This window comes from Mesoplodon mirus (assembly GCF_964341445.2).
Source record: "Mesoplodon mirus genome assembly, chromosome: 15".
Classification (NCBI taxonomy): Eukaryota; Metazoa; Chordata; class Mammalia; order Artiodactyla; family Ziphiidae; genus Mesoplodon; species Mesoplodon mirus.
Window position 1 is genome coordinate 55,961,902 of NC_138991.1, and position 21,380 is coordinate 55,983,281.

The 21,380-nt window shown below is 36.1% G+C and overlaps 1 protein-coding gene across 1 annotated transcript in view; it reads left to right on the forward strand.

The window, feature by feature from the left end:
- Positions 1 to 18,360, forward strand: part of GSPT1 (G1 to S phase transition 1) — a 30,480-nt gene extending 12,120 nt beyond the window's left edge. Inside the window, exons 2-15 of the mRNA XM_082600680.1 lie at positions 1,009 to 1,053; positions 1,172 to 1,213; positions 1,937 to 2,164; positions 3,188 to 3,221; positions 5,299 to 5,376; positions 6,473 to 6,653; positions 7,543 to 7,697; positions 7,874 to 8,014; positions 9,066 to 9,159; positions 10,003 to 10,083; positions 14,700 to 14,873; positions 15,713 to 15,802; positions 15,955 to 16,123; positions 17,866 to 18,360. Of these exons, the coding sequence (XP_082456806.1) occupies positions 1,009 to 1,053; positions 1,172 to 1,213; positions 1,937 to 2,164; positions 3,188 to 3,221; positions 5,299 to 5,376; positions 6,473 to 6,653; positions 7,543 to 7,697; positions 7,874 to 8,014; positions 9,066 to 9,159; positions 10,003 to 10,083; positions 14,700 to 14,873; positions 15,713 to 15,802; positions 15,955 to 16,123; positions 17,866 to 17,918 (1,565 nt within the window). The 3' untranslated portion in view covers positions 17,919 to 18,360. The remainder of the gene's footprint in view (positions 1 to 1,008; positions 1,054 to 1,171; positions 1,214 to 1,936; positions 2,165 to 3,187; positions 3,222 to 5,298; positions 5,377 to 6,472; positions 6,654 to 7,542; positions 7,698 to 7,873; positions 8,015 to 9,065; positions 9,160 to 10,002; positions 10,084 to 14,699; positions 14,874 to 15,712; positions 15,803 to 15,954; positions 16,124 to 17,865) is intronic.
- The last annotated feature ends 3,020 nt before the right edge of the window (positions 18,361 to 21,380 follow it).

Consider the following 21,380-nt stretch of genomic DNA (forward strand, 5'->3'; position numbering starts at 1 on the left):
CATCCTCCCTATCCCACCCTTCTAGGTGGTCACAAAGCAACAAGCTGATCTCCCTGTGCTATGCGGCTGCTTCCCACTAGCTATCTGTTTTACATTTGGTAGTGTATATATGTCCATGCCACTCTCTCACTTCGTCCCAGCTTACTCTTCCCCCTCCCCGTGTCCTCTGAGCAATGATTTTAAATGTGAGTTTTGCAGGTTATTCTTTATTGGTGTGCAGGATTCATGTGACTTCAAATTTTTTGATGTCTTTGTGCATCTTGTGTATTCTTTAAAGCAAGAGTACTTAGATATTGGAGTCATCATTTAGGTTTATCAGATATAAAAAATAAACTTATGTATTGGGGTATTAGAGTATATTTCACATACATCTCTTCCAGTGATGTCATAAGATTTGCAGTATGACACTTGTGGAAACTGGATTGTTGCTTGACCTTAGAATTCTAATATATGACAAAACTGGCATCATTGTAATCACTTTTTCTGATATGATGTAAGAGCCTATATGCATTTCAGAGACTATATGAATGTCCTTTTAATTTTATTGATATTGAATAGAATTTATTCAAGGATCTTGATAATACATATGATTATAGAATCTTAAAAAGGACTGATCATTGCCTTCTTGGGCTAGAGCTACCAAGGGAGAATCTAGAGAAGTAATGTGTATTTGTTGAGCAGAATCTTACTTATTTGATCTGTGCTGGGCTGCAGATTACTTTTATAATATCTGTAAAGGAAAAGTTTATGAAGCAAATTCAGAGAATAAACATGGTTTTGTGAATACATTTCAGTTTCTGAAAATGTTTTAAAATTGGCTGTGATGGGTAGATTTCTTAGTAAGTTAAACAGAGTTTTCTAATTTGAAAGCCTAAATTAGTTGCCATTGTTCTGAATTATTGAGGTTTTTGTTTTGTTATTGAACTTCTATTTTTCCTGTATTTTAAAAGATAAGTAAAATGGATGTATAGATCTCAATTTTTAATAGAAGTTGTTTCTATTAAACAGCACCTGTGGAACCTTCTCAAGAGGAACAGTCATTGTTGTGTGAAGGTAATTTTCTATGATGTGACTCTTTGAACATCTAATTCAGAAAACATTAAGTTGTCTGTGGTGTGTAAAGCTAGATACTATTTTGTAAATATATATTATATCTCAATTTCTTGTCTAGGTTCAAATTCAGCTGTTAGCATGGAACTTTCAGAACCTGTTGGTAAGAAAATTTCTGACCATATTAATACAGTAATATGAAACTCTTTCACTCTCAAGATTTAAGGTGCAAATGTAAGTGTTATGCTTATTATAATGCCTACATTTAAAACTGAGTCTTTGCTGTTAGGATTTATGAAACAGAACTAATTGGGCATTAACACTGCCATGATAAATTTATTGATGGCAAATATAAAAGAATCGAATGGAGGAAATGCTAAAGTCAGTTTGAATAGTTGTACTTGATCCATTTACTTTGTGAAAATTTTCTTCCTTTTTGTAATGTTCTTGGGTTTCATATGCCCAAGGTGATTAATAACATCGATATCAAAGTTCTGTACTTGCAGAGGAAAAAGAAAAAATCTAAATCTTTTCACACTTTTTTGTATTCTGATTTGGAGCTTCCCCTTTCTTCTGTCAGGACATCTTGACGATGGAATAACTGGGCTGTTAGGAATGTTAGATCTGCTGTTCATGTTTTCTTTGTCCTTATGAAGATGAAGCTACGTTAAAATAGTCTCTTCTAGTCTCTGAGTCAGAGCTCTGATGTCAGCAGTGAGGCTAGCTTGTCCGTTTCTGTTGTGAGATTTTCTTGCTTGTGTGTCACTAGAGGTTAGGAAATGGAACTGAATATGTTAAGTTCTATTTGTTATTTGAAAGCATCAGTGTTTTAAAGTATAGATGATAAACGTTTTTCGGAATACTAAGCTAAAATGTCTTATTTCAGTAGAAAACGGGGAGACAGAAATGTCCCCAGAAGAATCATGGGAGCACAAAGAAGAAATAAGTGAAGCAGAGCCAGGGGGTAGTTCCTTGGGAGATGGAAGGCCCACAGAGGAAAGTGCCCAGGAAATGATGGAGGAGGAAGAGGAAATACCAAAACCTAAATCTGTGGTTGCACCACCAGGTGCTCCTAAGAAAGAACACGTAAATGTAGTATTCATTGGGCATGTAGGTAAGTTGTACTCACAGCAGTGATAAGAAATGACCAAAGTTATTGGGTACATCAAACATAGAACATCTTATTTAGCTACTTGGAAGTGTTTCGTGAAACTGAGCTAAATTAATCTAAAATGTCTTGATTTTTGACTCAATAGATTTTTTTTAGCTGGCAGGACATTGCCAGTGCTTTATTTTTGAAAGTTGTGATGGCATGGAAGCTGGAAGAAAATAAGCTTCAGTATATTTGTATGTAATGCATAACTGGTCTATAGACCACTGATGATGGCTCAGCATATTATGACATCTGTTAATTAATATCATAGAAAATGTACCTATATTTTTTGTGTGAACTTCAGTTGATTTTGCGGTATTAACTTTACTAGGTAGTTTAATTTTGTGTGTGCAAAAAATGAATAATTTGGAGTAACTTCGGGATGTTGTCAGGTTGCTGGTTTAGCACACAAAACCCTATTTCATTTATTCAGATATTCTCTGCCAATCTCACTTGTCAGAGAGAAGTGAGAAGAAAACAAAGGAGTTATGTGCCCCTTTTTCTTCCCTTTATCTTATCTCTGCCTTGCCCTGAATTTGATGATACACCTTTCTACTTTTTTTTTTAGTAGCAAGAACTCCTTTGAAATTTGTAAAGAACACCTATACTGGCTAAAAGTGAAAAAGCAGACTACCTAAATGTAGTTCACGGGTCTTTGGCTACTTTTGTTCTCCTTCGAGGCTCCTCTTGGGTAATGCATATTCTTTTGCTGCTGCAGAAGGTCAAGGAGCAATCTTTTAAAGTCTTTCTTTCTTTATCAGTAAAGTAGCGCTAAGTCATTGCAGAGCTGCAGGGGGTCTTAGCTTCAAAGGGAGAAGGTGACTAACCAGAGCTCATGACCCAAATTCCTATCGTTGCAGTTGCTTTTGCAAGCTGTAATTATGATGTTAAATGGACCTTTAGTTGTATTCCTATATAGTGATGGTGTTTTGTTTTTATTATACCTGCGGTTTGCCTATTGTTGATGATGATGTTACTTTTTAGATGCTGGCAAGTCAACCATTGGAGGACAAATAATGTAAGTATATTTTTTGTTAAATATCTTAAGACTCTCATGGAACATTAATTAAATGTATTTCTAATAGCTGTCTTTTAGATTTGTGTATAAAAATATAGAACCCTAAATTATAAGAAATCTTAGTCTGCTCTAAATACGATTTTCTTGGGAATAATGAATCTGGGGAACTGGCTTTTCCTCATTCATCAACTCCTTGAATATATGTGAATTTAATCAAAGACAGTCTGGCTAACATGCTGAATAGTTTTTTTATCACACATATAGAAGGTATCTAGGTATGAAAATGCCTTGGTTGACTTTTAGTGATGTGTTCTAGAATTGAAAAATAATTAAAATGTCTTTTTAATCTCTCCTAAATTAGACTCATTTCTTTAAGCTGTGTCATCAGAGGATCAGAGGGCATATCTTCATTGTCTTGCCCTGTTAAGTAATCTTAATCAGTAATCTTGCCAATTACTTTTGAAAATTTCCACAACAGACCCTAAAAAGCAGGCCATTACACAGGAATCCTTACCTAAGGCTCTGTGGAAGGAAGTGACAGGCCCAGTTGATGTTGTGTTTTAGGAGAGTGTATATTTTTTGCTTATGGGCTGGAATTTTCATTGGCATTTCACCAAGATTCTACACCAAAATGGTTAGAAGTATGCACTGTAGATGACTCTGCAGAGAACAATACATAGAGACTAAAGCTAAGAACAGGATTTGATTTGGATTGAGTCAAGGGAAGCAGTTAGGTATTACTAAAGAATTATTTAAAAATTTATAATCTCGGGCTTCCCTGGTGGCGCAGTGGTTGAGAGTCTGCCTGCCGATGCAGGGGACATGGGTTCGTGCCCCGGTCTGGGAGGATCCCACATGCCGCGGAGCGGCTTGGCCCGTGAGCCATGGCCGTTGAGCCTGCGTGTCCGGAGCCTGTGCTCTGCAATGGGAGAGGCCACAGCAGTGAGAGGCCCACATACCGCAAAAAAAAAAAAAAAAAAAAAATTTATAATCTCATTTTGACTAATATTTTTAAAATATTAAATATTGAAATGTATTAGTAAGACATAATTGCTTGGACAACAGTTGGAATTATTTTCTTTTATACAGTATTTATATTTGCTTTTTTCAACTTTTATTCTGAAATAATTTTATTAGACTTAACAGAAAGGTTGCAAAAACAGTACAGAGTTGCTATACAACTAATTTTACCATATTAAATAACCACAGTACAATCATCACAACTAGGGAGTTAACACTGGCACAATACTGTTTACTAAACTACAGATCTTACTTGAATTTTACCAGTTTTTCCACCAGTGTCATTTTTTTCTGTTCTGGAGTTCCACATTGCATTTAATTGTTACGTCTCCTTAGTCTCCTCCAACTTGTGACATTTTCTCAGTCTTGTCTTTCATGACCTTCATAATTTGAAGAGTGTTATTTGGTTATTTTATGAGATGTTCCTCAATTTGGGTTTGACTGATGTTAACAATTAGATTGAGGGTATGCATTTTGGATAAGAATGTCACAGAAGGTATGTTGTGCTCTTAACAGCATCCTATCGGGGCGCACAAAATAGCAATATTCAGTATGTTTTATTTATTACTGGTGATAATAGCCATAATTACTTAGTTAAGGTGTTGTCTGCCAGAATTCTCCACTGGAAAGTTATTTTTTTCCCCATTATCTTGGGGGAAGTAATTTGAGACTGTAAATATCTTCTCCACTGAAATGTTAATTCAGCATCTACCCCAGTGGTACTTGTACTTTAAAGTAGCTTCTTTTTTTTTTTTTTTTTGCGGTACGGGGGCCTCTCACTGTTGTGGTCTCTCCCGTTGCGGAGCACAGGCTCAGCGGCCATGGCTCACAGGCCCAGCCGCTCTGCGGCATGTGGGATCTTCCCGGACCGGGGCACGAACCCGTGTCCCCTGCATCGGCAGGTGGACTCTCAACAACTGCGCCACCAGGGAAGCCTAAAGTAGCTTCTTGTGGAGTTCAAATTCCCCTCAAAAGAGGTTTAAAGGTTTCCTAACTTCACAACTGAATAATTTGTGAGTAACTAAATGTTGTTTCTCTTTTCTTTCAACATTTTCAGGTATTTGACTGGAATGGTTGACAAAAGGACACTTGAGAAATATGAAAGAGAAGCTAAAGAAAAAAACAGAGAAACTTGGTAAACTTTTATGACACTATAAATTACTTTTAAGGAAACTCTGCCTACTTAATGCTTTTGTAGTCTACTAAGATGTAAGTTCATGAGGTCTAAAATGGTGTCATAACAAAGGAAAAGTTTCCCTTCCCCTCATACTACCTAGTAGATCAGTTCCTGATGACTTCATAACTTTACAGAGAAAATTTGGAAATATCCAAACATCCAGGATAATAATAGGAGACTTGTGGGATAAATTATAAAATATCTATTTAATTAAGTCATTACCTGGCCACTAAAATTTCATTTATAGAATTTATAGTAACCAGGAATAGAACTGATGTTACAGTGGAATTTGGGGAGAAAGCAGGTAACATAATAGTACTTAGGGTATGATCATTATGTGGATAATGAAAAAAGAATAGATGGAATTATTGACAGTGGTTGCCTTTGCATGGTGAGAGAAAGGGTGAGCTTCTTTCTAACCTTATTTTTTTTAAGTTAACAAGCTTTATCTAAATAGGACATTGATGGTCTTTTTTTTTTTTTTAATTGTATTTCTGTGTTAAGGGAAAAAATCCTAATCAGTATAATACTAAAAAATGGATTACTTACTATGAAATACAGATGATGTCATCTAAATTAACACCTACTGTTATAGATGGTTTAAATTTATATAAGTAATTCTCTTATATAGCGAAGAAATATCGAAATAACTTTTAGCAAGTAACCATTGCTCCCAAATGGTGGATTAGTGGCCTTTACTTTTGAAAGATACCCTTAGACAGCCTTATCTGTATTATACTTTGTGCTAGATGATTTTTAAAATGAACTATAAAGGAACTTATTACTTAACTCATGGTGATATTGGCATTGGTACTAAATAGTCTTTCTTTGTATGTTGTCAGCTTGTTCTAATACATAATGTTTGCTTATAGAATATATAATTGACACTGGATATATATAAAAGCACTGAGTGTTTGAATCACAAGAATACAAGTTTTAGTCATTTAATTTTTATTTCTACCCAGTCTTGTTCATGATTTAAATGTTGGTAGAAGAATATTTTTTAAACTTTCATGTTCTTACCAGTATTATTCTTACTTTAAAATTATTTCAGGTACTTATCTTGGGCCTTAGACACAAATCAGGAAGAACGAGACAAGGGTAAAACAGTAGAAGTGGGTCGTGCCTATTTTGAAACAGAAAAGAAGCATTTTACAATTCTAGATGCCCCTGGCCACAAGAGTTTTGTCCCAAATATGATTGGTGGTGCTTCTCAAGCAGATTTGGCTGTACTGGTAAGGAAAGACATTTCCAATTCATCTGTGTATTTGTTAACAGCCCAACTTAAAATGTAAACTTTTTCTTTTTTTTGGCTGCGTGGGGTCTTCATTGCTGCACACAGGCTTTCTCTAGTTGCGGTGCGTGGGCTTCTCATTGCGGTGGCTTCTCTTGTTGAGGAGCACGGGCTCTAGGTACACGGGCTCAGTAGTTGTGGTGCATGGGCTTAGTTGCTCCGTGGCATTTGGGAATCTTCCCGGACCAGGGCTTGAACCCATGTCCCCTGCATTGGCAGGCGGATTAACCACTGCGCCACCAGGGAAGTCCCAAATGTAAACATTTGAATTTACCTTCTAAAAGCTAGAATTTAGGTTACAGTGAACTATAATATATACATAGTCACAATTTTCACTTTTGTCTCTCTAATCTGCCCAAGAAATCTTCATAATTTGATTTACTCATGAAAATGTTTCAGTTTTTCTCTGCCCTTTATTACCTCTTACTGTGCCAGAAATTAGTGTCCACTGACTGCCAAGCCTAATCATTTTGTACTCAATAAATGTACTGTGGGTACAAAAATGAATAAGAAATTATCCGTTTTAAGGTCTTCAGTCATTTTGCAATTTTTTTGGCAGGGGGTGGTCAGTGAACTAGCACTAAATCACATACATATTTGAATTTTAAGATATAAAGGCATACTAGATTTTGGAGAATTAGAAATCAAGAAACATTTACCAAAATCTTAAAGCATTTAGACATTGTGATGTTCAAAAGTATGTATGTTATAACTCATTTACTTATATTTTCTTGGAAGAAGCTTCTGATAAAACTGAAAGGAAAGATGTTTTATTGCTAGAAGAGTGTACCTGAATGTGTAAGAATAAACTGTTTGATTTCTTGGAATAGGTAATCTCTGCCAGGAAAGGAGAGTTTGAAACTGGATTTGAAAAAGGAGGACAGACAAGAGAACATGCAATGTTGGCAAAGACAGCAGGTGTAAAACACTTAATTGTTCTTATTAATAAGATGGATGATCCAACAGTAAATTGGAGCAATGAGAGGTAAGTTTGGATGTCTTACTGGTTTTTTTTTTTATAGACATGTTAGTGGAATAAAGGATGGTTTTGTTACTGTGCTTTTTTTCCCCTGGGGTTTTTCTCAACCTTAATTTGTGTAGTGTTGAAACTAGAGTTCAGTTGCTTTACATTATAATTGAGTTATTTATAAATATTAATAGATACGAAGAATGTAAAGAGAAACTAGTGCCATTTTTGAAAAAAGTTGGCTTCAATCCCAAAAAGGACATTCACTTCATGCCCTGCTCAGGACTGACTGGAGCAAATCTTAAAGAGCAATCAGATTTCTGTCCTTGGTACATGTAAGTAACCTTTTTAAAAGTTTGTGTCTTAATAAGTAATTTAAGAAAACATTGACTGTAACCTTGGCGTTAAAAATACCATGACCTTTGTCTTTTAATTGGGTTGTCTTTTTGTTATTGAGTTGTTAAGGGTACTTTACTCACCTGATAGAAGTCCCTTATCAGATATGTGATTTGCAAGTATTTTCTCCCATTCTGTGGGCTGTCTTTTTACTTTCTTGATGGTGTCCTTTGAAGCACAAAAGGTCTTAATTTTGATGAAGTCTAGTTTATTTTTTTTCTTAATTGTGCTTTTGGTGTCATGCCTAGGGAAGTGTTGCCTAATCCAGTCATAAAGAGTTAGCCCTGTTATTTTCATTTAAGTCTATTGAAGCTCTTAGGGGAGTGTTTCATTTTGGATTAATTTTTTGTAAGGTAAAGTCTTGATTACTTTAGCTTTATGAGTGTTTAAATTGGGAAGTGTGAGTCTTTGAATTTTGTTATTTTTTTCCCCAAAATTATTTTGGCTGTTCTGGGTCCCTTGAATTTCCATATGAATATTAGGATCAGCTTATCAATTTCTGCAAAAAGGCAGCTGGGACTTTACTAAGGATTGCACTGAATTTGTAGATCGGTTTGCGGGGAGCATTGCGATCTTGGCAATATTAAGCCTCCCAATCCATATACTGTAGTTTGAAATTAAAGGGGAAACTATAAATATTTTATAGAATCCTGATTTCAGAGCTGGAAAACTCCATAAAAATTAAGTAATAGAGTGGAGTCATTTTATTACAACATGTGGGCTATTTGCCATAAAATACTTTTCTCAATTTTAATAAGTTTATGGAGAAGGTTTTTCATTATATTGAGCTATTTTGTTATTTTCTTTTTTTATTTTTCTGAGGAATAAGTGAAATGAACTGGATAATAAAAAGGTTGAATGAGAAGAGTACATGGATAGAATGGAAATATTGTTATAACCACTTTTTTTGTATTAAGTTAGAGTCATGTAATTTCTTAAAATTTTAACATTTATGTTGACTCTCATTAATCGATATTGTTATGTTCTCAGTGGATTACCATTTATTCCATATCTGGATAATTTGCCAAACTTCAATAGATCAGTTGATGGACCAATCAGGCTGCCAATTGTGGATAAGTACAAGGTACCCAAAATGTTCAAGAACTTGGGTTTTATGGGAGGTGATAAATTGTTTTGTTTTAAATTATGAAATAACTTTAATAATTAACAATATAACATAGATGTCTCTTTTTTAATGGTTATATATTAATTCAGTGATATAGACAGACCATAATTTAATCAACAAACTTAGTTTATTTCAGCTATTTTCCAGTGAGCCAATGATCAGTTTTAGAGACTCCTGTAAGTAAAACTGCTGGAAGGGTTTGTGTATTAAAACTGATGGATACTGACAAACAGCCTTCCAGAATACAGTGCTAACTTACATGACCACCAGCAAGCAGTATATGAGTGCTAGTTTTGCATAGCCTCACCAACCAACTGGATGTTAATCTTTAAAAAAATAAGCTTCACTATTTTTAACTAGGTTTTTAAGTATTGCACTATCAATATGTAATATTTTGCCCTTCTCAAACACTTCATTCTTTGATTAGCTTCATGTTAAATTTCTTGAACAGGTATTTTTCCAATTTTATAAAAGAGAGAAAGTCTCAGATATTTTTGAGAGGACCTGAATTTCAACAAATAATTCAGATCTTCAAACATAAAATTCTGCCCTGTCTCCTGCAGTGTGCTTTCCTTTTAAACCCTAAGCCTACTTATTTATTAGTATTATAATTATACATATGCTTATGACACAGATATAGAGTATTTACCTGTGTTTAAGATTAATTCTAAGCATTCTACCACTTGAGCTAAAGATTTTCTTTTATGAGTAAGCCCTGCAAGGTTTCACTTTGGGTTGTTGAACTGCTGTAGAGTAGTAATAGAAGTCTGACATTTGGTTTTTCATTTTAAATTTAAACAGGATATGGGCACTGTGGTCCTGGGAAAGCTAGAATCAGGATCTATTTGTAAAGGTCAGCAGCTTGTTATGATGCCAAACAAGGTAAGAATTAGTAATGCTCTTGCTCATTTAAATTTTCTCTTGAAAATATTAGCAAGGAGCCAGAACTTTTCAATCTTAGGGATTTCATTAAAAGAAACAACTTTTTAAATCCAGGATTATGTTTTATTAATGTCAAGTACAAAATTTAATCAAGAATATGTGATGTTATTTATTGACAAATGGAGAAGGGACAGTATTAGCTCCATGTTAGAGTTAAAAGGTGCATCATCATGAAAGCAACTCCGGTTTTTTTGGGGTTTTAGTTTATTTAATTTATTTATTCTTGGCTGCATTGGGTCTTCGTTGCTGTGCACAAGGGCTACTCTTCGTTGCAGTGAGCAGGCTTCTCATTGCAATGGCTTCTCTTGTTGTGGAGCACGGGCTCTAGGCACGCGGGCTTCAGTAGTTGTAGCACGCGGGCTCAGTAGTTGTGGCTCGCAGGCTCTAGAGCACAGGCTCAGTAGTTGTGGCACACAGGCTTAGTTGCTCTGTGGCATGTGGGATCTTCCTGGACCAGGGCTTGAACCCGTGTTCCCTGCATTGGCAGGCGGATTCTTAACCACTGTGCCACCAGGGAAGCCCAACTCCATTATTTTACAGGAAGTAAACAGAAATCTGAAGTGGTTAAGTGACTTGCTTCTGTTAACACACTGGATTAGTAAGTGAGCCAGGGATGAAAACTCAGCTTTAATCATGATATAATTAGCTTCCTTTTATTTTTTGTACATAGTTATGTTAAGTACTATAAAATAATGTGTCTAACCTATATTCCTAATTTATTTTGGGAGAAGAGGATTTGCCTTTATCATAAATGGGTCTTTCCCTAACTCTTTCTTTCTACCTTATTGTAATTTCTTCATTATTGGAGAGGGTTTCATTAAGTAACATGCAAAAATCTCAAGCTATTCCTTTGTGTTATTTCTGACTGCCCAGTTGCTGATAATTGCAGATGACATGTTACTAAGAAACTGTTACCTGTTTTCCAGAGGACTTCTCTAACAATCTAGAGGTATTAGTTATATAGGAAAACAGGCCTGAGTCATCAGAACCTCCAAATAGAGACTTTGTTAAGATTTAACTGAGAATTTTTCTTTTTTTTTTTTAAATTTATTTCTTTTTGGCTGTGTTGGGTCTTCGCTGCTGCGCACAGGCTTTCTCTAGTTGTGGCGAGCAGGGGCTACTCTTCGCTGCGGTGTGCAGGCTTCTCATTATGGTGGCTTCTTTTGTTGTGGAGCACAGACTCTAGGCACGTGGGCTTCAGTAGTTGTGGCCTGTGGGCTCTAGAGCGCAGGCTGAATAGTTGTGGCACGTGGGCTTAGCTGCTCTGTGGCATGTGGGATCTTCCTGGACCAGGGCTTGAACCTGTGTGCCCTGCATTGGCAGGCAGATTCTTAACCACTGTGCCACCAGGGAGGTCCCCTGAGAATTTCTTTACCATGCTTATTCCAGGCACAGTGAATTACAAAAGGTAATTGTCAATGTACTGTTTAGGTATAATTGGAACCTTACAAATTATACTTCGGGGTTTTTTTTTTTCTTTTTTTTTTGCGGTACGCGGGCCTCTCACTGCTGTGGCCTCTCCCGTTGCGGAGCGCAGGCTCAGTGGCCATGGCTCACGGACCCAGTCACTCCGTGGCATGTGGGATCTTCCCGAACCGGGGCACGAACCCGCGTCCCCCGCATCGGCAGGCGGACTCCCAACCACTGCACCACCAGGGAAGCCCTACTTTGGGGTTTCTTGATGCCTTGGAGATCAGAGTATCCTATCATAGTATCTTTTTTCTAAGGTAATTTATCTCTGCAACTTGAAGGTCAATGATAAATGAATGGAAATAATGGTCAGTTTGAATCCTTGCTCTATTTTGTCTGTTCAGCAGTCACAGAAGTTGAGTTTGCTTGTGGAGATGGAAGCAAGGGGCTTGGGGAAGAAGAATGGGGAGTGATTGCTTAATGCGTATAGAGTTTTCTCTTGGGGTGATGAAGGTGTTTTGGAGCCAGATACTGGTGATGGTTGTACACCATTGTGAATGTAGATGCCACTGAATTGTACAATGTAAAATGGCTTTAAAAGGTAAATTTTATGAGTATTTTATCACAATAGAAAGAAAAGTACTTACTATGGGCAAGTGAACCTAGAGCTGGGCTATAGCTAAAGGTAAAGGGCCTTAATATACTAGTTCTTGTAGAAGCTGTCACTTTATACTAATGACTAAGCAGGTCAGTGTAGCGTATCTTACAGTTGTTAATCATGCCTTAAAAACTCAGTTCACCGAGTTCACTAGTCCCCTGAGTCTCAGTGGAACAGAATGAAATGTTTTAAAAGATGTAGATGCCAGGCTATTTTACATTAAAAAATTAATAGGTAGGCACCCTACAGAATGTGGGTAAAATATTGTATATCATAAATCTGATAAGGGGTTACTATCCATAATATATCAAGAACTCCTACAACTCAACAACAAAAAGAAAACAAGCTGACTAAAAAATGAGCAAAGAACTTAAATAGACATTTCTACAGAGATGTACAGTGGCCAGAAAACACATGAAAAGATGCTCAACGTCACTAATCATTAGGAAAATGCAAATCAAAGTCACAGTGAGATAACACCTCACACCCATCTGGATGGCTACTATCAAAAACCCCAGAAAATAACAAATGCCGGTGAGGCTGTGGAGAAATTGGAACCTTTGCGCACTGTTGGCAAGAATATAAAATTGTGCAGCTGCTGTGGAAAACATAATGGCATTTCTTCAAAAAAATTAAAAATAGAATAATCAGGATCCAGCAGTTCCACATCTGGGTATATACCCTAAAGAACTGAAAGCAGACCTTGAATAACTGATGTTCAGAGACTTCCCTGGTGGCGCAGTGGTTAATAATCCGCCTGCCAATGCAGGGGACACGGGTTCGAGCCCTGGTCCGGGAAAATCCCACATGCTGTGGAGCAACTAAGTCCGTGCACCACAACTACTGAGCCTGCACTCTAGAGCCTGCACACCTAGAGCCCGTGTTCCACAACAAGAGAAGCCACCGCAACAAGAAGCTCGCGCACTGCAATGAAGGGTAGCCCCCAGTCTCTGCAACTAGAGAAAGCCCAGGCACAGCAACAAAGATCCAACGCAGCCAAAAATAATTAATTTAAAAAAAGGAAAAAAAAAGAACTGATGTTCATAGCAGCATTATTCATAATAGCCAAAACGTGGAAGCAACCTGTAGTGTCTACTGATGGATGAATGAGCAAACAAAATGTGTATACGTACAACAGAATATTACCTCAGTTTAAAAAGGAAGGAAATTCTAACATAGGCTACAACATGGATGAACCTGGAGGGCATTATACTAAGTGAAATAAGCCAGACACAAAAAGATAAATCATGTATGACTCCACTTACGTGAAGTACTTAGAGTAGGTAAAATCCTTAATACCTTTCATAAACTAAGAATTTGTTGGTCTTAATCTTAATTTTTCATAAGTATGGATTAGAGATTAGACTTGCTCTATTTTGTTTAGCTATAAAAGTCCTTATTTGGGGAGAGGAATTAATTATGCTGGATTATTTGGGCAAAAAGTATTGAACAATACTTGTTTCATTGTGTATGGTGGAACTGCTAGTTTCTACCCCATTATCCCATTACTGTAAAGAATTTGCTAGCAAATATGGCGCTATATTACCAGTTCTTGGAATGAATTTCAACAAACAGGTATCAGTAAGGTATAAGCTGCCTTTTGGGAAAGAAAGCCATTATTTGTGTATGTGTGTGTATGGGGAAACTACTAGAGTTTAGCAAGTGACAGTTTGTAGAATTCTGGTATGGAATATAATGATTCTGGATTCTCTACTGTATGTCTACCATCATGAGAAAGTTCATTTTTGTCTTGAAGGCTTTATTTTGTTTGTTTTCTGGCATGTGTTTTAAAAATATGAATTACCTCCAAGGGCAGAAGTGGAATAAAATGAGGGAATACTAGTGAGTATTGCTTTTAACATTTTTTTTCCCCATCTATATGCTCTTTAAAAAAAAAATTATTGTGATAAAAGACAGATAAGTTTTACCATTAGTGACATTTAGGTACATTCACAGTATTGTGCAGCCATCACCACTGTCTAGTTCCAGAACATTTTCATCACCCCAAAAGGAAACTACCTATTAAACAGTCAATGTGCTTTAAAGCTTAGCTGTTCAAATAACCTTAGAAAAGTACATTCTTTGGATGTTTGGGGGATTGAGAGGTAATGGAAGCTATGTCTGTTAACTCCTGGAATTTAACAATAATGATAATAAAAGTTACATCCATAAAATTAAAATCCAAATTTTAGATTTAATGTTGTAATTTTGAAAAAGTAAAAAAGGCAAATGTTAGTTTATACTTGTTCTATTTGGAAATTATTAGGATGTGACATAAATCTTCTAATTGGCAGTTTGTACTTCTAGGATATGATTTTTTTCATTAAGTTCGTGTCATACAAATGTTACAAAGTTTCACACTCAAAGAATTATTTTGGCTAATCAACAACCACAGAAAAATGTGACTTGCAAGTCTTCAGCAGGTAATTTTCCGTTCTATAATGCAGTGAATGTGTCAAAAAATCTCCAATCTTGGTTTCTTTTTAAGCACAACGTGGAAGTTCTTGGAATCCTTTCTGATGATGTAGAAACTGATTCTGTAGCCCCAGGTGAAAACCTCAAAATCAGACTGAAAGGAATTGAAGAGGAGGAGATTCTTCCAGGGTTCATACTTTGTGATCCTAATAATCTTTGTCATTCTGGTCGCACATTTGATGCCCAGGTAAACCAGTTATTGTAATTATCATGATGATGTTCACTGTCTAAATGAAACTAGAATTTAAATCTCCTTTGTCCTGATTTTTGGTGACATGCCATTGTGTGCAGAAGGGGAAATGAAATAGAATAAACCATATATAGAGATCACAACTGTGATGTATATCATATACATAAAGTCTTTAAGATGGTACAAGTACTGGGTAGGTAGTATTCTTCTAAGTTCCCTTTTATTTTTTATTTCCTGTTGATAATATATATTGATACTTATATTTTGCTCAAGTGTTTTTCACTTTAAATAGAGCATAGTTGCCTTGGAAGTCATGGTTTGTCTGTTCATTCAGAGCAAATAACTTTCCAGACAGAAAAACACACGTAATTTCTCCATGTTATTAGCAACCTGACCTCCCCAGGAGAATGAAAGAGTAAGTGATTGGTACAGCTCGCAGAATTTTTGAGTTCTAAGATACGATGACTAATCAAGTTAGATTTTGATGTCAGATACAAGGTTGTTAACTTTGGACCTTGGATACTGGGAAATGGATAAAACTATAAGTTCACATCTAGGAGGAAAAAACCTAGCATGTGAGCAGCAATGATTAATTCCTTGGTGGGGAGTATAGAGGAAAGCCTTCCCAGAGAAGAAAGTCTGCCTGTATCTTTAAAGTCTGTGTGCTTGCCAAGAAGATCAGTGAGGTAAGGATATCAAAGTTCATGCTTGGAGGTAAGGCAACCTGATCTACCACTTCTAACACAAAAATAAGTTGGTGCCCTATTGAGATTGTGAGTTACACATTTAATTCTTTTTTACCTAGGGATAAAGATGTGAATTTTTTTGTTTGACAGATAGTGATTATAGAGCACAAATCCATCATCTGCCCAGGTTATAATGCGGTGCTGCATATCCATACCTGTATTGAAGAAGTCGAAATAACAGTGAGTTTTAAGATAATTGAGGTTTTTGTTTTAAGACCATTTCATCTTGATAATTTTTGATCAGCAATAGTAATGTATTCTTATTTGCACTTCTAGTATTAAAGATTCTTTTATTTGACATTATTCCAATCTCATCCTTTTTTCTTGGATAGGCCTTAATCTGCTTGGTAGACAAAAAATCAGGAGAAAAAAGTAAGACTCGACCCCGTTTTGTGAAACAAGATCAAGTATGCATTGCCCGTTTGAGAACAGCAGGAACCATCTGCCTTGAGACCTTTAAAGACTTCCCTCAGATGGGTCGTTTTACTTTAAGAGATGAGGGTAAGCCTTTAAATTGACGTCAAGTGTTATCTAAGATGCTTAGCTTTGGTAATCTTCATCTGAGTGCAGCACACATTGCAAGTTCATAGGAAACTTGGATACTTGTTTTATAATATATTCATATAATAAATGTTTTATGAGTTGAATGAGTTGAACAGCAGACTTGACCACACATCTTAGTGATGCTCTAGATGAATAATCTTAATTTTAATATTTTGCAAGCAGTGGGTTTTGAGAGTCATTTTATTTATTACTAAGTAAGACATTTCTGTGATGAAATCCTCTGTAATGTGTGTGATTAAAACTCATCTTGGGGCTTCCCTGGTGGCGCAGTGGTTGAGAGTCCGCCTGCCGAGGCAGGGGACGCGGGTTCGTGCCCCGGTCTGGGAGGATCCCGCATGCCGCAGAGCGGCTGGGCCCGTGAGCCATGGCCGCTGAGCCTGTGTGTCCGGAGCCTGTGCTCCACAACGGGAGAGGCCACAACAGTGAGAGGCCCGCGTACCACCAAAAAAACTTCATGGTTCACTTGAAATATAGAATAGTCAGTTCACATATTAGTTCCAGTTTCATTCAGCAAAAACTTTACTGTATATCTACTGCATGGCAGGAGCCATGCCAAACACTGGGAATATGATGAATATGGTCCCTGAGCCTTATTTTGGAGAAATCTGTATAAAGGTTGGTATCCATTTGAAGTCATTATCTTAAAACTCTTCTTGGTGAAACTGGTTACTGGGTTTGTCCCATTAATATAACAAAATGAGAATTTTAGTTACCTGATAAAAATCTGGCAGAAGAAATTAATGTAGCAAGAATTTTTAACCCCAGAATTTTTTTTCTTTCTAAAGAGTAGTTGGCTTTTAGGTTTTTCACAAGATCTACATGGGTTTTGTATCTCTTATAATAGAACTGAGAGCCCTGTTTAACAGCTTTTAATGAGATAATTTACATACCATGAAATTGACCTGTTTTAAGTATATAATTCAGTGAATTATATGTTTACAGAGTTGTACAGTCATCCCCACATTCTAATTGTATAACATCTAGAACATCTAAAAAGGAACCTGTTTACAGAGTCACCACCTATTCCCACCCCTAGCTTTAGGCAGCCATAAATCTACTTTTTCTCTCTGTTTGCCTTTTTTTGGACATGACATATAAATGGAATCATATAGTTTGTGGCCTTTAGTGTCTAGTTTATTTTACTCGGCATGTTTTTGAGGTTCAGTCATGTTGTGGCATGTACTGTATGTAATTCATTCCTTTTAATTGCCAAATAGTATTCCGTTGTACAGATATCCACATTTTACTTCTCCAAGCATTGATTTTTTTTTTTTTTTTTTTTTTTGCGGTACGCGGGCCTCTCACTGTTGTGGCCTCTCCCGTTGCGGAGCACAGGCTCCGGACGCGCAGGCTCCGCGGCCATGGCTCACGGCCCCAGCCGCTCTGCGGCATGTGGGATCTTCCCAGACCAGGGCACGAACCCGTGTCCCCTGCCTCGGCAGGCGGACTCTCAGCCACAGCGCCACCAGGGAAGCCCTCCAAGCATAGATTTTGGAAAGAAAATCGTATCTTCAGTTCCCCTCCATTATTCAGAAATCATGTCTTTGATGGTAAAGCCAGTTAATTAGTAATTTACATTGTAAAATAATGATTTAAAATATGATTTAAAATAATGTTTAATATCTTACATAGCCTTGCTGTTAACTACTGAATAGGTTTTTTAAAAATTTCATTTCTAGGTAAGACCATTGCAATTGGAAAAGTTCTGAAACTGGTTCCAGAGAAAGACTAAGCATTTTCTTGATGACCCTGCACAATACTGTGAGGAAAACTGACTGCAAAATCCTACTTCACACCGCCTACTCTTATTTTCTGCCCATTGACAAACCTCTCCCCATGTTTTGCAAAGACAAAAAATTCACAGCAAAAGTCCACATTATGTCAGCTTTCTCATATTGAGAGCTCTGCTATGCCACTGTTGAATTTTTCCCAAGATTTTTTTCTTCCCCTCTCAAACTCTGCTTCCTTGGACAGATTTGGCAATAGCTTTGTAAGTGATGTGGACATAATTGCCTACAATACAGAAAACCTACCAGGAATTTTTTTATTTTTCATTTCCCTTAGGCGTACTTAGTCTCTTTTTCCCCAGGCAGATCATTCTGAGTGTGCGAGTGTGTGTGCACATGTCACAAAGACAACTACCATGTTAATAAAATATTCAATTTGAAACCCTTTTCGGTATTTGAATTGCTTTTGAATAATGTTTTTTATCTGGATGTAACATTGTTGCATTAGCTTTTTAACTTTACCAAGTAATTGAGTACATTTTATTACTTGGACTTTTCTAAACTTTCCTTATCCACTACTTTAAATGAGGCATTTACAAACAATGTTCAAGTTTGTATTAGAAGAAAGAATTAGTTTGACCCCATTCTTTGGATGGTTAATGCATACATACAATATCTTTATGCAACTGTGACACTGCTTTATTAGGTCTACCAGTTTCTGCCAATTTATATTTTAACATGATTTCTTAAACACAGTAAGTGGTTTTAAAATACAAGAACAGCATACTGTAGTTTTTATAAGTATAAAGCATAATAAAATTGTACCCCTACAAAAAATTCCATTAACTTGTTAAATTAATGGAATTTACAATAAAGACAGCATGTTGAGACCTGGCAGAAATGCCTCCTTTAATATTTATAAGAGCTGCATGCATCTAATATGAAAATTATATCAACTGCAAGTGCCAGTTCTACAAATTACTCAGTTTATTGTTTGTATTAGTAATTTTAAAGGCTGGATGATCCTTGCTGATTGCTAAATCTCATCCAGCAACTAAATGAACATATTTTTAGAACCATCAATATCTGCACAGACTAAAGTTAACAGTGATAAATAGAATCAAGCACAGTGTAAGTTTTTCTCAATTTTTCGAAATTGACTGTTTTCTTGAAATTTGCTAAATTATGGTTTGGATGAACCGCAATGCAGCGTTGTGGATTTTAGATCAAAGGCTGACTTTCTGTTATAACTGTGTCACAACTTTGAAATTTTTTAATGAGAATAAATGGGAAATGGAGGGGACACTTTCTGGGTTTATTGGATGCCCCCTTTATCCAAGACTTGGCCTCTTTTAGATTGGTTTATCTCTAAATAAAATACTTTGTAATTGTGTATTTAATGACATGTCCCTTACGTGTAATCTTCTGCCTCAGAAAAGAAAAGCCTAGTCAGACTGTATTTCCAGTCACAAAACATAAAAATTAATCTAACCCTGTTTTCTTAACTGTAAAATTCCCATTCATTTCATAAATGAGGCCACATCTTATGGACAGAGCATAGTTACTGTCCTGCAGCTTCCTATAACTATACTCATGGCTATTAAAATTGCATGAAATTTAAATAAATTTTACTATGTCTGCAAATCTCTGGGCTTTTATTTTTCTGGGATATGTGGGAGCTTTAATCAGTGCATAGTAACTCTTTTTCTACTTCCAAGTTAATAAGAACAAAATACTAGCAATTGCTTGGATTTTAATGAATCTTTAAAAGCTCAAGAGTCATTGAAATTAATTCCAGAGATTTCCATTTTTAAATTGATACATTTTAAAAAAACCAGTTATGTTTGCTATTGAAACATTTACACTTTTAGGATATTATGTGCATGTTGCCAAGACTCAAGTAAAATGACATGGATATCAACTGTGAAGGGCCTACCTCTAAAAAAAAAAAAAAGAATAATTATGAAATAAAAATTTCAATGGATTCTTGTACATTCATGCAAATAAGATTATTTAGAAGAAACCTCATTGTTAATTTAACCAACACCATACATTTTTGTGGGCTTTTAAGTTCTTTCTTTGGGAAGAATGCTCACTTAAACTTGATGCATTTTAAACTCATTACACTGCCTGGTTACTTGGATGGGGAAATATAATGTCTGAAGTGAACTGGCAGTGTGTGGAGATGTTGGACCTTTAAAAGCAATACAGATTCCTATGCTGTCATTTTGTCTTCTGTAAGTACAAACGTGTTTATATTGTTGACAAGGCAAAAATAGGGTGATTGGCTGCAGACTTAGGATATTACAGACCTAAACATTTTTTTCCTCTTTAGCATAGATATGTTAGAATCACAATTTTCTTTGCATTAATGATGTTCTTTATACAGCTTTCATGATATATTATTTAATTATAGTTTTTTAAATTAATGAAATGAATTTAAGAAAGATACTGAAATAAACATCTAAGTAATGGCCATTTTAAATCCTATTTCTTACTGTGGGAGAAGGGGAAAATATAGCATTTGCTTCTTGTTTTTAATTTGCAAACAGAACTTATCCAGTGAAAATTATGTAAAATCAAACCAAAAGAGATGGACTGAGTATATAATGCCATGAAACTAAGTGACAAATAGTAAAGTGTTCTTGAGTAAATAAGCCCATGTATATTTGTTTTGAATTGAAAGTCTTGAAATATGTGATAATTGAATGTAAAAACTTTGTAACTTATAGAAGAATACAGGTTGTTCACTGTAACAAGAGGTAATTCATACTTGTCTGCTAGTTACATAAACTACAAGAACTGCTTTTACAATACGGGATGGACTTTGAACGTGATGCAACTGAACAGTTACTGGCATCCTCAGCTGAAGTACTGCAGATATTCTGGGTCATACTTTCAACCAGCCGCAGTTTTGCAACCCAAGAAAAAGGTGAACTTATGGTCAAAAACTGCTTCCATGATCAATTTTTGAAAAAAATCAACGAAACTCCCTGGCACTCTTCAGAAAACACTAGTTGTGACTGTAATTACTCCGTGGTCTTTGACGGCTGTTCCACACGACAGCACTCTGGCACCTTTCCTCATTGGCATGGACTTCCTCGTGGACCGCTGCTTTGTGGATGACAGCTTCACTGCTTTGGGTAGGAATTTAAGGTAGTCGAGGGACAGTTTTTATTGTAGCTCTTAACATCACGCAACTTTCAGCTTTTAAAAACCCTTTGAAAATTCTGGTAACAGCACTATAGCTCTGACTGTAGGATGACTAAATTTTCAGCGTTGGCCTATCTTATCAGAATAAACTGTGCCATTAATCCTCTCACAGACATATACACATAAGGTAGATAGCAATCAACAGAATTTAGGGGACGATTTTCTGTCTCCAAATAATATGGCTTATATTTCCTCCAGCTAATTTTTCAGTGATTATAGCAGATGCCATCTAATACATTTATGATCTTGTTTCT